At 30.4% G+C, this 16,947-nt stretch overlaps 5 protein-coding genes across 5 annotated transcripts in view; 3 read left to right on the forward strand and 2 right to left on the reverse strand.

The window, feature by feature from the left end:
- Positions 1–561, forward strand: part of LOC100167591 (E3 ubiquitin-protein ligase SMURF2) — a 5,245-nt gene extending 4,684 nt beyond the window's left edge. Inside the window, exons 13-14 of the mRNA XM_029486384.1 lie at positions 31–196; positions 266–561. Of these exons, the coding sequence (XP_029342244.1) occupies positions 31–196; positions 266–450 (351 nt within the window). The 3' untranslated portion in view covers positions 451–561. The remainder of the gene's footprint in view (positions 1–30; positions 197–265) is intronic.
- Positions 562–2,225: 1,664 nt separating this feature from the next.
- LOC100160821 (general transcription factor IIH subunit 4) lies at positions 2,226–4,213 on the reverse strand. Its single transcript, XM_001945952.3, has 3 exons — positions 3,430–4,213; positions 2,911–3,365; positions 2,226–2,852 (listed from the first exon to the last, which is right to left on the reverse strand). Exons 1-3 carry the CDS (start codon positions 4,009–4,011, stop codon positions 2,474–2,476), a joined length of 1,416 nt encoding a protein of 471 aa, XP_001945987.1. The 5' UTR covers positions 4,012–4,213; the 3' UTR covers positions 2,226–2,473.
- A 152-nt stretch (positions 4,214–4,365) lies between these two features.
- LOC100165558 (uncharacterized) lies at positions 4,366–7,807 on the forward strand. Its single transcript, NM_001168675.1, is given in 9 exon segments — positions 4,366–4,487; positions 4,611–4,730; positions 5,447–5,573; positions 6,205–6,330; positions 6,405–6,525; positions 6,582–6,691; positions 7,186–7,326; positions 7,394–7,525; positions 7,583–7,807. Coding segments are annotated over 8 exon segments (972 nt in total). The 5' UTR covers positions 4,366–4,487; positions 4,611–4,653; the 3' UTR covers positions 7,721–7,807.
- LOC100162847 (transcription initiation factor IIE subunit beta-like) lies at positions 7,671–10,171 on the reverse strand. Its single transcript, NM_001162080.2, is given in 7 exon segments — positions 7,671–7,927; positions 7,990–8,163; positions 8,259–8,459; positions 8,551–8,716; positions 8,786–8,902; positions 8,995–9,082; positions 9,989–10,171. Coding segments are annotated over 6 exon segments (864 nt in total). The 5' UTR covers positions 9,057–9,082; positions 9,989–10,171; the 3' UTR covers positions 7,671–7,783.
- Positions 10,172–15,974: 5,803 nt separating this feature from the next.
- The window catches only part of LOC100167249 (protein takeout-like), a 38,808-nt gene continuing 37,835 nt past the window's right edge, over positions 15,975–16,947 (forward strand). The window contains exon 1 of the mRNA XM_029488564.1: positions 15,975–16,140. The gene's annotated coding sequence lies outside the window, so the exon portion shown is untranslated. The remainder of the gene's footprint in view (positions 16,141–16,947) is intronic.

Consider the following 16,947-nt stretch of genomic DNA (forward strand, 5'->3'; position numbering starts at 1 on the left):
ATCTAACAGTTAAAAATATTCTCAAATTAATATTATTTCATATTTTATATTCAGCATTGTGCATCAGATATGCCTGTGGTGAAATGGTTTTGGGAAATAATTGAACAAAACTATAGTCAAGAAATGCGTCTCAGGCTGTTACAATTTGTTACTGGAAGTTCTAGAGTTCCTCTTCAAGGTTTTAAGGCACTTCAAGGTAAATAATGATTTATTTAATAGGAATAATTAATGTGCATCTATTGACACATAATATATTTTAATTAAGGGTCAACTGGAGCAGCTGGGCCTCGTTTGTTTACCATACACTTGACTGATGTACCTACTGATAATCTCCCCAAAGCGCATACCTGCTTTAACCGTCTTGATTTGCCAAAATATGAGAGTAAACAAAGATTGCTTGACAAACTCAGCCAAGCAGTTGAAGAAACTTGTGGTTTTACTGTTGAATAGGTAATCTGTTAATTTTTTATTAACTGCATACATTATTATTTGTTTAAAATATGTTAATTGTCGCTTATTTGTATTATTTTTTGTTTATAGAATTTTTATTGTACCTATAGTCATTTGTTAACTGCAACTTATTATATGTTTATGTATATTTTTTTTTTTATTCGTGAGAATGTTGAGATTAATTCAATAATTGTTATTAAAATATGTAATAGTTCTAAGTTATAGTTATGATAATAATGTGCAATAATACAGGGTAAGATACGATGTAAGGCCTTGGAAGCAAAATGAACTAATTTAAGAACTACATTTAACTATATTATTTTATCCTCTTAAATGATTATTGATTCTATGCATGACATAAATGTATTATTATTTCTTTGTTATTATTTAAAACTTATGAATAGACGCTCAAGTGTTGATTTTTAAAGTAATTTAGATTTTGGTTCCAATTTTCAGAAAATATAATTGAATTTTTGTCAATATTTAATCAATAATCTATTTTATTATCTATTGTATCTTAATTTTATTATCATAGTTTATTTTTCATATAAAACAATCATATTGTCTTCCATAGGTATAATATATTAAGGACTACCCACATACGACAATCCAAATTTAAGAATACATTAAATATAATATAACTTTGATAGTGGATAGAATAGGTATTGCGATTAAGTATCTTATTTAAGCTCTGGAATCGAACAATGATGTAACTATGTTTACCAATAAAATAAAATTTATTAAAAAACATCTGTAATATCTCTGAATACTTAACTATGTATTGTTAGCCGTTAGTTTAAATTTTTTAAGGCAACACCATTGTATAATAATATTAACAACCCACATAACATAAAGATTCATTTACTTATAAGGAATCAGTATGTTTCATTTAATAAATAAATAAACAGATTGGTTATTTTATAAAAATTTACAAATTCATAATATTGCAATAATTGGAAGTTATTAACAAATGTGAAAACAGAACAATATTATAAATGTATAACTGATTTTTTTCTGATGATCTCTAGAAATAATTATTATTGTTATTTTATTTACAATTTAATAAAACAAGACTTAGTTTTATCTTATAGTATATCTATGAATTAGATTTATCTTAAATTATAAGTAATCGACCTGTAATTTTATGCAATATTAATATTGCAGTAATATTATTTATTATATAATTATTGTATTATTTATAGTTTGATTCACCAAATAATATGCTCACTCTTTTTTTTTCTTTAATACTGCAGTTATTCAAAATCTGATTTTTCGCATTTTTAACTATACTTAAAGACTTAAGACTAATATACTTTTATATTTTCAAATTTTTAAATATTTTGTGCTATTTAAGGAATGTCCTTAGAAGATGCAAATTCCAAAAATCTAAATTTGAATAAATTCATTAATAAAGGACCACAACTAGGGGCGAGCATGCTTGGTGAATCACCTTGTATGTTAAAAATGATCACTTCATAATGAATTATAATATAAAGATAATAAAGACAAGTACCACTATTTTTTATAAACTATATACAATAATATTATAATGTTATACATTTATATTGAATTATTTTTGTGTATTTATTAGTAACACCATACTTATTGTGCACATTTTATTTTATTTATGTTCATGTTACATCCGTAATTAAATTAATTATATATGAGTATGATAATGTTTTATTTTTTGTCTTGTCTATTTATTCAAGAATGTATTTTATATTTTTATGTAATATGTATTAAATTGATTAAGTTTTAAAAACAACACCATATCAAAATTAAAAAAAAATTCATTTTTATTTAAAAGATAATACATATTATATAGAATAAATAAATACATAATATTTTTTAGTATGACAATTTAATTATGAATTATATGTACAAAATTATTATTGCTCTGTTGCAATTATAACTAACCATACTTTGGCTGTTGAACTATTAGTGCTATTAAATTAATAATCTAATTACTCAAATCATACACAATAATGGACAATTTAATATTGTGTACAGAATATTGTTACACTTAAAATGGATCAGATTTTGGTTGTTTTTTCCAAAACTTTCTTACGTCATCGTGTCCATCAGTGCTTACAACAATGTTTCTTCTTCTTTCATCACACCACACCAATGCCCCAATATCAGCAGCATAATTTTTTATTGTTTCATAATCATTAGGTGTATTTATATTGCTATATAACACACCATCTGTGTATGTTAGTCGATTTCTTTCATTTTCCCACAGATAAATTTGATCAATTACAGTTTGTGGCATCCCACACTCTTGCATTTGTGGATGTGTATGAACAGTAAGAAATCTCACTATTTGTGCAGCAGTAATGCCACTACGTAATGCTGTTCGAACTGAATCTCTTGTTAGTATACCAGCGGACATGTTTGGAAATCTAAAACACCAGAGGTTATAATAATATATATTTAAACTATCATAATAATAATTATTACCTGTATAGCATATGAGTAAATAATGCAACTAAGGCAACTTTTAGATCAGAATCAGTCATAGCATAAATCCGAAAATTGGTTTCTACAACAATATAACGTTCTTTATTTTTCATTCGTTCTGAAGTACGGCTATTTCCTTGCCCCATTTCAATTACTAATCGAGTAGGATAAAAACGTCCAGCTTTACGTTTCCTTTGGTAAACTAATCCAAATTCTCGAAGATGTTGTAAAAACGCTTGAAGGTTTTCAGACATTTCATCTGTTATATAATCCCATCCTAAAGTACCAAGATGTATTTGGAACAAGAATGTCAGACATTGAGCAAGATCAAGACCCCTCGATTCAACTGTTTCCATATAGCGGAGCATAAAATACCATACTTGAGTGGCCATATCCAGCAGTAGAAACTGAAATCCCGTCGATGTAATAACTGGACTATCATCCGTGTCTCTGACCTAAAATAAAATGTCATTGAATACCTAACAAATTTACATCATAATATTGGCATTTGTCACTTACCATAAGACCTGCATTTAGTAACACTCTGACTGCATCTGATGATATACCTTCATGTTTAGAACCAACCATATAATGTAATATGCATTCCCACCGTTCATACGCATATGAATCTAAAAAGTCTATATCTCTTGCTTTTGGATCAGCCGTCATATCGCTGTTGGGTACCGTAGAACGGCCACCTCCCATAAGGGCCACTTTGAGTTTCTTCTTGAACGTAGAATTTAGAATCCATCCCTTGAGGCCGCCAGATACACTGGTTAATTTCCATATGTGTAAATTGGTGGCTACCTCTATAGATTCGTCAAGTTCACGGGAATAATTAGCCGGTACCCAGGATGAAAGAACTGATTGCGGTACTGGCTGTTCGATGAATAATATACGTAAAGTGAACTGCTGCGTAATGTCAGGTAACACTCTAAACACTGTTAGGCAAGTCGGTGGATGACTGTATAGCCGATCTTGAACGGCTTCTGGAAGTTTGATGAGGTATTCATATAATGTCAGGACTTTCAGTATTTTAGAACCGTCGTCTTTACGCAAATTCTTCCGTTTCTCCTTGCTAGTGCTGGGTTCTTTTGACATAATTGTACACAATTTATAAATCTATCGATTTGTTTTGGGTAAATTGCATTATTTACTGTCTTAGATATTATTATCCTATAATAAACATTAAACATAATAATAATAAACCTAATTCATATTGTTATTTATTATTTAAAACAAAAAATAAGATGTTTTGAAATTTTATTTACTAATTTAAAAAATGGCCATATCAGTCAACATAACCTCCAAAGTCCAAAATCTGTGAGATTAACCATAGACCTATTATAGGCACGATTTAAGATAGTACTATCTTAAGTCGTGATTATAGATAATTCATATCTTATCATGTTATGATTTTGATAACACAATTTCTCACATATATAGATAATAAATGCTTGGTCCATGTCCCATGATGCTTATTGCTTCATAGTTCATACATGCTTCATACATCATATGTCTCGTTGTCAGTTTTTAGTTTAAAACTAAGTACGAAGCTAAGAGTTACGAGATACCTAGTAAGTAAGACTTAGTTCAAATGTATGCAACAAAATGAACGTTATTATGATTATGGAGTTTGTTCATGTTATAATATTTTGATTAATTATTAATAAAATATGCCTGTAATTTGTCTGTTACAGAATTAAACAACTGCTGAGCAATTAAATGAAATTATAAGTTGAAATGGATAAACGTTCGAAAAATTTACCCAAATTTGGGGCAGCAAAACTTTCATTTACACCAAATTTAGGATATAAAAGGTTAATTAATTATTTCATTGACAGATTTTCCTCAATATTACAGGCCAATAAATTTACTTTTATACTTTTCTGAATATTTAAAAAAATCTTGCTGTACCTAGCTCATTTTACCATCTATTGAAAAAATCTTACCTCATTCCCAATGTGCATTTAGGAACACAACAATACGACACATCTACAGATTAGGTGATAAAATATCCTCAGAAAAAAATGGCTTTTCCTGGACGTAGAGCAAGGACATAATAATTGTGCTTATTTATTCTGTGGTGCAGGTACTTGAGCACTAGGTATAGCATCCAAGTCCGTTCGATACTCAAGTTAAAATATTTATTTCCACAGTCAAACTTTCAAATAACCAAATTGTATATAAAGGAAAAGGAACAATATTCCTCTGGACTTTTCTCATCCCATTACCAAAATTGCAGAGTATGTTTCTCAAAGAACAGTAATTGTTCACATGCTCTTTAACCTATACAATGCTAACCTGTCTACATCTCCAAATACTATAGTTGGAGATTTAACTGTTCAAAAATAATCTAACCTTACAAATGAATAATTCTACATTTCTACGACCAGAAAGCTATCACTATACCTAATAGTTATTAAACATTAATATTAAAAAATATAATATTTTATTATATAAAATTATATTTAAAAAAAAAATTGACCATTTTGTAATAAAATATATGTAATTAACATTAAAATATTTTTCCTAGAATTGTAACCAAAGATTCAGATCAACTATCTAAAGTAGAAGTCAAAGTTGAACATGATGCTAATACAAGTGCTCAATTATCGTCAGCACAAAAACAAAAAAAAACTAAAGAAAGATCTACAACACAGGTTTATATTTATAATTAAGTATTATCATTGATTACCTATATTATTAAATACTACTAACATTCAGGGGCGTATTTAGGTAGGGGCTATGGGTCCCGTTGCCCAAAGCGGCAAATTTTTAAAGATTTAGAGGGGCGGCAAATTTTTATTTTTATTTAACAAATTATTCGTTTGTCGTCACACATGTAGGTATTTTGAAAGATTTACTATTTTATTTATAATATTTTTTCACTCTTAACTGGTACAAAAATGTTGTTTAAATGTCTAATTATACCTTCCTTGTTGAATGTAACATTACAATTTTAAATTAGTATATATAATATATTATATACAGTATATTACTAAATACGTTTACTGTTGAGGGGGGAGGGGGCAAATATGTCTTGCCCCTATCCTTAAATTCCTAAATACACCACTGCTAACATTATCTATTAGTTATTAATTTAAATTTAAAAAGAATTATCTTTAATTTTGTATTTAAAAATTACATTTTATAAAATCAAAATTCAAGTAGCATAAATAACCAATAGATCAATAAATAAACGAAAATTATTTTTTTTTTAAAGAAATAACATTTAATTTTTAGTGTCTATTATTTTTAATGTAGAATTATAATATTGGGTTCTATTTTTAGGTACAAAGTGTATTTTCTAACATGAGCGCAACAAGCCAGGGTAGATCAGGTCCATCACGCATGGGATTATCATCTGGTTTTCGATCTTATTCAAACCTCGGTAGTTTCAATAGTTCAGGATCTTATGTGAGTATTATTAATAATGATATTTGGTTTGTATTGAGCGTTTTTATTTGGAGTGTCTGTTAAAATTGTCTTAGATGAAAAAAGAAGCTTGTCAAAGCATACAAGAAATGCAAATGTTAGAAAATACCCAATTTGATGTGGATGACCCCATAGATGAGTCTCATGGACCAGTTCGATTACCATATTTCAGAAAAGGTACCAAAAAAATGTACTAATTTTAACTTGAAAATATCTAATAGCATTTGTTTTAGATAGGGTACCACAAATTAAGTCTGAAATGAGTTTAGAATATCCATTCCAGAAGAATATATATCCTTCATTAAGTGAATTAATTTCTCCTGAATTATTAATTACTTTGCAGGTTATTACTACTTGATTTATCAAAATATATTTATACTTAGACATTGATTAAGAATTAAAAGTTAGTTCGATCAGGCAACCTGATAATATAATCGCTAGTACTTAGTAGTTGCCTCTGAAGCAAGGTTATTCATGCTCTGGAGGCATGGACAAAATAAAATAGACTGGAAACCAGAGCCATATTACCTGGCCGCTTAAGTTTTAAAATAGTCTTGTACACTGGGAGGGGGGGGGGGTTAAAGCATGTATGTATCAAACGGTACCTATATTCATCATCTAGTTTATATAATGAATATATGTAGCTTGATATAAAATATAGATATATCTCCCATACAAAACTTTAAAACTTAGGCAACCTGGTTTTACCTGCATGCCAATTTGTTTCCAGTTTATTCTTAGTCCGTGTTTGGATTATGTGATATTAGCGATGTTTTTTGATCGAACTATTAATTATAATTAGTGCAAGTTATATATTAATTGTTTGATTTTTATTAGTTCTATGACAGTTCATTTAGTATTCACCCAAAGATTGCAAATATTGATTTAAGAGAAAATAATGATAATGATGTAATATCAGCCAAAATAAAACCAGAAGTACCTATAAAAATGGAATTTAATGGCCATTTAAAAACTGAAGTAATTATTACGATACAAATAATATGAATATTAATGAATATTATAAATCAGGAATATTTAATTCCAGAATGATTCAGAAGCTGTTTTTAAGTCCAAACCAATAGGAAAACTTCAATATTATAGATCTGGGCGTGTTGTTTTAATCTTTAATGAAAAAAAATATGAATTATTAAAAGCCAATGAGGATAAACATCACAAGGTGACTTGATTTATTTGTAATCTAAAACTTTAGTTTATGTTATTGAAATTTTTCTAGGAATTATTCAGTCTTACTAAAATTGAAGAAGCTGAAAGACCGGATAAACTAGTGAGCTTAGGAACAGTACCTATACGACTAAAAGCTGTTTCAGATATTGATAATATAATTGAGCACTTTTTAACAAATAATAATTAGTATACAATTTTTTTTTTTATTTTATGTACAATAAAAAATTAATAATCATACTTATACAAAGAATTACAATGTATCATAATCTTCCAACACATTTGCTAAATGTTCATTATCCCTTGGTCTCTTTGATAATCTTTTCTTGGTCACTGGTTTTTTCCGTTTTACATGATTTACTTTTTTGATACCATTATCTTGCATGGAACTTATACCCTAAAAAAATATTTTATGTAAAATTCAGTATATTCTTTTAAAAATTTAATTTTTTCATGTACCTGTTTCTCTAAATGTTCCTCGATCTTTTCATCGTCCATATTTTCCACTGCAATACTCCTCCACATTTTTTTAAAATCTTCATTAATATCAATAGTTGCGGATTTGTCATTGTAAAACATAACTTTTTTTTTATCCCCAGGCCGACAAACATATAATATTTCATTTTGTAGATGCTGTTATAAAAATAAGTGTATATTAATTACCTAATTACATACATTTTATAAATAAAATGTACAACAAAACTTTTATAATTCATTTTAGTTTTTACTTTGAGTGCTTTTTCACAGTTAGGTAATGATTCTTGAATATCGTCCATCATAATTCCTCCTAAACCTTTCAAATCTTGTTGTTTCAATAATTTTAACAAAGCTTTTCTGTCTTTAAGTTTATAAGGAGGCTTGAACATATATTTTCCATCAGGTGTACGTTCGATTTTAGGATTGCCTGGTAGTGCTTCAGTTTCTAACCACTTCATATATTATTATATGAATGATGATATAAATTTGATTTTTAATTTTTAATATAAACATAATATTATAATTAGTTAATTATATAAGTACCGTTTTCACTTTAGTTCCCACATCTAATTGATTAGTTTCGTCCAGTAATTCATCTAATGTTAACGGATGATCATCTCCATCCTGATGTCGAGCTCTAATATACTTAACTATTTTGGTTAGCACACCAAATTTATACTGAGAACTTTGCCCATATGACTTGTAGCTACTATAGTATTAATTAAAAATATTAGTTGTTAAAATTATGTTCAATACATCTATACGAAACAATTTATACTTCAATGAACTTGAAGTGTTTGGGGGCGAAGGTGGTCTTGGCATAGATGGTAATGGTTTTGATTTCCTTTTAAAATCATCTTTGTTGCTATTGTCTTCTCTTAACCTTTTTTCAACTCTACAATGATAGCACAATATAAACAGTTTATAGTAATAGTAAAATTATTATTTGAATAAAATAATATAATTGTATTATAATAATGTGCTTACACAGGAATAGCTGAAGCTTTAAGTTTGAATAATTCTCTTTCTCTCAGCAAAGCAGGATCCATGATTACTTAGATATATGCAACTGAACCTAATTCAAAAGTTTTTACTAAGTAAATTTTAATTATCGGTCTAATTTTCTGATAAAATGTATCATGTAGGACCTACATTGTTGGTATATACTTTAGATCGGTGTTTCTCAACCTTTTTACTGTGGCGACCCATTTTTGAATTTCAATTTTTTAGCGACCCCCTTCCTTTTTTTTATATACGCGTATAGAATATAGATTTTTATTAATAATTAAAAGTAAAAGTACCGTACATTGTACACAGCATAAAATACATATAATTATATAGTTATTTTTAATTAAAAAAATGTATTAAACGTTAAATTTTAATTCATATGTGACCCCCAAATAATAAGTTAGCGACCTCCAGGTTGAGAAACACAGCTATAGATGATATACAATGGTATATACATTATTTAGTTTGAGTTACATATTATTTAAGGTGTTAATAGAACAAATTATTGTTATATTTTGTGTGTTAATCAAATTGTTATAAAATTGCAGAGGTAAGTCTGGAGATTATTCCGCGTACACTATGATAACAACCATGGTTCGGCATATAGACACAGTGATTTTTAGTGTTACTCTAACTTTATTTCAAGCCAAATTGACCCACCAGAAGTTAAAAATTACAGTAGAATCCACTTAAACGATCTTCAAGGTACCTAGTGAATCAGATATAGTTATATCCAACTACAAAACATACTGGACGTGAGATTTAAAACCAACTAAGTACATGGCTGGGAATCGTACATGTAATATTGTTATATTCGGAATCGTAATAAGCGAACTCTACTTTACAGATAAATTAGAATTGATGACTCAGTAGTACAACAGTTTTTTAAATTAAAACTACAGAAAAATAGTAATATGCTACATATTCTTCGAAACTAAAAAATTAACAACATTTAATAACATATAAACTGTACCTTAATTTGGAAAATAGTTTACTTCCTTTATCTATTTTTTAACATAATATGACATAATTTTTATTTTGTAGTTTATTTAAGTTCATTCACATCTTGAGAAATTTAGTATATTGTAAAAATTCAAAATACAAATATTATTAAATATTAAATATTACTATCTTAAATCGTGGTTTTAACTTAACTACTTTAGTATTTACTATTTAGTATACACGTCTTGTTATCTTAATAGTTAATTCTAAATAATACCTATCAAATTTTAAATTTTAATCTCTTATCATCATGGTAACCATGACAAAATAAATTTATTTTGTCATGATGGTAAGTACCACGGCTATAGCTATTAGATACTATCTTTAATCGTGCCACGGACTACTAGTAGTCCGTGATCGTGCCAACGACCCATCAGAAAAACGTTATCACACGGCATTAGTGGTGGGAATTTCAACTCACTTAGATGATTCAACTCATACAACTCAACTCACTTAAATGAGTTGAATCATCAAATCAACTCTCAACTCTTTAACAATTCTCAATTCATATATGGTTACCAAATTCCAACGAGGTCCTAAATCATATTGATAATTGATTCACAGACCACAGCTCTCAACTCTCAAGCGTGTTTGAAATTTTGAATTAATCTCAAAGTTTTGAATATCTAATTGATAATTGATAATAAATAATTAATAAGACAATATACATAAATATATATAGTAAATACGTACATATTACATATTATACAGTTAAATATACTATTATATTAATATAGTATAGCCAGTATAGGTACCTACTGATATGGTGATCCACTTAAGTGTATACCTACTCGTTATTTCGAAACTTTCAAGTCTTTTGAAATATTGTATTACATTATTTGCTGTCATCTCAAAACAAAATAAAAAAAATGTTTTTTCATATTTTTTATAGTTATAATTTTTATAGTTAAAGTAAAAAAAAATTATAATAAAACATACTAAATAGTAAAAAATTAAATTTTTTATGTTGTTTTGAGATGGCATCAAATAATGTAATACAATATTTTCAAAAGACTTGTTACCATTAAACTATTACGGTTAACCAAGTAAGTAGTTAAGTAACCAGTATGAGTATTGAGTTGAATCATCGTGAGTTGAAATTCCCATTGACAGACGACAGTGGTTACCGAGTCATGTGAATTGTGAGTTGCTGATTCGGTTCACACTGATTCAACTCATTCAACTCAAACAACTCATGAACTACACACCTCTACACGGCATACGATTTGAATCAAAAAGTCACTGTGGTTATTTGCATGACAAATAAGATTTGTTATGGACATACCTATCTTATTTGTCATGGTTATTGAGTGATGGTTAATATATATATCAAAATGTCTATGGTTAAACCACAGTTAAACCAAATTAAGTTTAATTAAATTAAATCAAGTTTTGAAAGAGCGGCATCCACTTACCCGCTTTTTTATTTTTGTGTCTGTCATCACCTTTTGGGGTACCTAGTAAAAATGCTTTGATAACTATTAAATCAGCATCTTTTCTGGTAGGAATTATAGAGTATTACACTATGGTAGGAACTATTTGTAGTTATTACTATTTAAAAAAAAATAAAATGCCAGTGCTGAGTGCGTATGGTAAAATGTATAATACCATAATATTATATGTAAAAGTCTTATAGTGCCCATGTTATCTATTAATTATTATACATTCACCTGACCAAAAATACATATCAATATTATAATATTTTATTGATATTTGGTGCGTAACAAAAAAATTGTTAGTAGTTAACTTTGCATGGGCCTTCACTGGGGCATATTCAGTGGAGCCCATTATTTTCTTGAAATAAATAAATATACAAATACACTCTAATACGTTAAAAAAGAAACTTTTATTGTGTATATTAAACAAATTTAATTTTATAACGTAGGTATTAAATAGTCAAAGTGTAATCAAAAATTTAGAAATGAATGGCTCAAAGTGGCCTACATTTTGAAGGATTAGGAAATAGGAAAGTAATAAAAAAAAAAAAAAAATAAAACACCAGACAAGACACAATAAGCAGGGGGAGTGGTACGTGATGGCGAGGTGCTTGCTTAAAGCAATAAGGCCACTGGCCACCTCTACACGTTCTCACGGCCTATCTTGCGGGTGGAGGAGTGTAATCGCCGGCGCGTTTACTCACGGGTAACGACCATCATGACAGCGGGCGAGGCCCGACCCGCGACCGCCACGGGAGCGACGAGACGGGTTGACAGCGAGCGGCTATAGTGCGCGATGTCGTGCGCTTCAACGGTGAGCAGGTGCTGAAGATGACCGATGTGTGACGATGACCAAAAACACTGAGCAAGCAAAGGCAGCGGAATGGTGATACGAAATCGGCGGCGACCGAAGACATGACTCGACCGATTGCCACTGGGCGAAAATGGGAGGTGAGCAACGCACCGCGGTTCTGATACTCCCCGTGATTTTCACCCTGACTCGACTGCGTCACCACCCGGTGGCCGTCCTGGGGTCGCGCATCGGCGTGGCGTACCTCGAAACGTTATTTATTTCCATCAAAGTCCGGCGATGCTGACGTCCAAATTCTAGCTCAGCTCTATCGCTCAACCGTTGTGTTTTGCAGTCTCTCCGCCGTCGCCGTTACGAGTCGCCTTCGTGGACCGTCGGGGTGGTGTATAGTTGCCCGCACTGTTACAACTGGCCATCGCCGTCGTCCGTCGCTTCTGGGGCGACCGCAGCCGCCGGGCCCGCGCCGTGCCGTCAGATGGTCTCGCGTTTCCAAAACCGCGAGCGCGCGACGCTGGCAATCGCGATCTCGACGTTCCGCGAGTGGGGTGTAACGTATAGGTTTTTTATTGTATATTGTTTCATTCATTATACTCTGATACCCTCATGTCTGATGATAAACTGTTTTTGGTTTTGTTTGTTGTTGTAAGAAGTTTTGACACATATACACATAAATTATTAGAGGGTGCTAATACCCCCTAAGCCCCCCTCCTATTTGTACCTATGACAATTTAAAATAATAATATGGTCTATGAGCATATTTAAAATTATAATTTGAATACATATATTATTAAAGAAAAAAATTAGGTTGGGCATGCTGGTAAATCTTAAAATCTCTCTGTATATTCTCGTATTTAATTAACTGGCTCAATTTGAATTTAAATGTATTCCGACATAATAAGCATATAAAATCTCGTATCCGAGAAAATGGTGAGCTAATATTAAACTATAATTTATTTGTCTTTAATCTCGAGTAATTGTCTGTGTAACGAATCAATTATTATTTAATATAATGTTCATACTACGATATCTTCAATTACAATAAATACAACGAACTTGAACAAGGGACGTGCGGGCTCCTGTTACGCGGCAAGTCCATTGATTAGGCCGTACTTTTCGACGCCAAATATATTGTTGATGACACCTGAAAATGCTGAAACGAAAATTCAAGTGCCGTCCGCCATGACAGTCCTGACTAAGTCGAAATCCCTACTAGAAATCAATGTAGCGGTGCCGATCACTTATGTGGATCTGCAGGCTATGGATGTTGTAATAAAGGACCAAGTGGTAACCACGAACACGGTCAACCCTAGGAGCCGATCTCTTGTCATGTCTTCAACAATTACATTGAACGACATGGATTTGAACGTGGCCAAGAGGCGTGCGAGCTTTTACACTTCAACTCGACTGACCAAAGTGTATTGTTCTGTTACATAGCTAATAGCATTGAGTATAGATAGTGATACCTACCTGCTATCTACAATAACGGTTATGTAATTATGATGTATTATCGCGTGTATCGCTATCGGTATTTTAGACACAATAAAGTCAGTATGCTTATAGCACTCGAGTTTAGAACATGTATTTTCACCTACACTCCTTATGAGATGCAACAGTTCCATGCCAAATATCATGTTGATGACACCCGAAACGGCGATCCAAGTGCCATCCGCCATGATTAGTCACAATGGAGCTGAAGACCCCGACAAAACTCAATGTTGTGATGCCGGTCACCTGTGTGAAACTGCAGGATACAATAATGGTTGCAATAATGGACCGGGTGGTAACCACGAACATGGTCAAAGGGTGGGTAATCGTAATACTAAATATAAAAATATATTGTACAAATATAATAAAGATGACTTCTTAGTGTGTCGTAGTGTGCAGTATGTACCTACTGTGTGATAACGTTAGAAATAGCCAATAACTAATTAATAATTTAATTAATAGTTTTACCATTAATAAATAAATTCTAGTATTTATAGTCAATAGTATTGTGTAAAAAGTCAAAAATCTCTGATAATACAGTACATTTACTATTTTTATTTTACAAGTGATAAAACAATTAGTATACCTATCAACTGAAATAGTGCGGGTGATGGGCCCCCCGGCACACATGAATGAATTTTATTTTACAACGATTTGTGTTTTTATATTATGTGTCTGCAATCACCTATAATTATGACAATAAAAATAGTTCAAATTTCTACCTCAGCATCTTTTCAGATAGGAAAGTGAATCTAGTTAGTTCTTTGTTGGATCAAAACTCAAAAGTAAAAAAAATTCTCAGTAATTTTCAAAAGCATCGTGAAAAACAAAAATAAAATTAACAAATATAAAAGTAATTTTTACACAACACCAGTTTTCGACAAAATCGATTATGTTTTTCTGTTGTAACTCAAAAATGAATAATCGTAAAAACTTTATATTCTAACAACATTTTTATATAATATATGAGCATTTTCCTTACAGGATATTTCTCACAAGATATTCAAAATATATTGACTCTTTTTGAGCTTTAAACATTTTTATTTTTAAATATCGTCGATAAATAATTTTCTCCTTAGGTCAAGTTGAACACAGATCCACAATATATTATTTTTAACGTGGATCTAAAGTTAAAACTTTAACAAAATTCATTAAAATTAAGAAAATCAAAAAATGTTTGACTGTCTACCAAAGAAAAGTTAAAAGGAAACCTTACCAGAAAGTCACATTAATTTGTGTTGAGACTTTATCTATAAATTTATATATAAATTGTATGCTGTCAAAAAATCATTGGGGAAAAAAAATGTTATCTCCTCTCGAATAAGTTATTGGGGCAACACTGAAAACTATACCACGGTCCTTACCAAACATAACCTTTAGGTTATCTACATCGTGGGAAACATCTTATATTCATATTTTAACCTCCCTGCATGACGAGCAAACAATTTTTTTTCATGAAATTGTATTTGTAGAATAGTCTGGTTGTTGCATAGAATATCCCTGCATAGTGCACAGTGCATTACAGTACCTTTGCCGACTTGTCATGATCGATGAACGCAGAAGCGTGACAAAAAATAGTACGTGTGGTTCGTGTAGGAAGGAAATTTCAGTCTTTAGTGAAATGTGTCCCACGACTGCGACTCGCTACATATGTCACCCGCCTCTGAAATTGCTCACTTCCAGTCCTTGCCACACAATATACTATTGTATATACCTATAAGTAATACCTGAAGTAGGTACCTTTAATGACGTTATATACCTTCTATTATTTTTATTATTTTTTTTTTTTGTATTAATTAACCTGCGGAAACTTAGGCCATTGAGTGGTTTTTACTGTGGGGGAGGGTACTGTAAGTTTTAAACACGTGTGTTTTTTGGATTTGGAAGATTTTTTAGCGGGCACCCGTAAGTATCTGCCATGCCCGGGTGGGGGATGGTGGCACTTTTCTCCGGATACCATGACTTGGCCGAAGAAAAATGCCGCCCGCGGCCAGTATCGAACCGGCGACGGTGTGCGACGTGCGTCGCAACCGACGCCTTTATCCACTCAACCACTCCTTTCACCATTATTATTATGACGTATAAACGGTAAACACTATGTCGCATATAACATTGATATTATACTGTGTTGGCTAGTATTGTTTATTGTTGACGACGATTGTGCCTATACACTGTTTAATCGAATAGAATTTATTTATTTATATTGTAATATTTGGACAGTAAATTGTTTCCAATAAGAATTTAACTTTTTTTAGTGTTTAAATTAAAGTAATGTTTAAAACTAATTGAATTATTTTTCCTCGACTTAAAATAGCTGCCAATACAGTACTTACCGTGCTAAGTTTCACGCGTGAAGTGATATTCCGTCAACCAATTAAGATGTGGCTGCAGGTGAGTAGTTTAGATTGCATTGATTAAAATTAATTATACAATTATAGGTGCACTTAGGATAGATTTGATAAGCCAGATTTATTCAAAAATAGTTTTTAGATAAATAATTTATCAGTGAAAGGTCCATCAACCATGGGCTGGTTAAATTATGTTTAAAATGTATACGACTTATACGAGACTAAATTCATTTCAAATTTCAATTCCTAAGACCACCTATGGTTGTCGTAGTAAATATTAGAAATCATATTATTCTTCTTGTCGAGTCCGGTATTATAATACGACAATAATAATAGATAATAGTGTTAATATACCTAATATAAATTTTTTTTTATAAAAACACAAACATAATAAAAAAAAGGAAAACAAATCATAATACATACAAAAGTAACAAAACGCAACTAAATAATGGAAAGAAATAAATGAATAAATTTGGTAACGAATTCGGTAAATCTAATAAATAAATATCACATAGGTACATATTTGGTAACGTCCTAGATGTTGTATTTTTAATGTAATTTTGCTATAATCATAAGTTATTAGGTAGGTACTATTCAGACTCCTCAAAATGTGAAATATTTGAAATATTTTAGACATTATAATATCAGGTCTATATAAAATTTAGGTACTTTAAGTATTTTATTAAGATTTTAACTCATGAAGGTTACCTAATCATTTTTAATTACAACAAAAACATCAAAATAAATTTAATTCAAAACTGGTGTCGTGTAAATATTTCTGTTTTACCGCTGTTTTTTGTTGCCAAATTATTACCTATTATTTTCAATAGTTATATAGTTATAACTTATA

Source organism: Acyrthosiphon pisum, chromosome A1 (genome assembly GCF_005508785.2).
Source record: "Acyrthosiphon pisum isolate AL4f chromosome A1, pea_aphid_22Mar2018_4r6ur, whole genome shotgun sequence".
NCBI lineage: Eukaryota > Metazoa > Arthropoda > Insecta > Hemiptera > Aphididae > Acyrthosiphon > Acyrthosiphon pisum.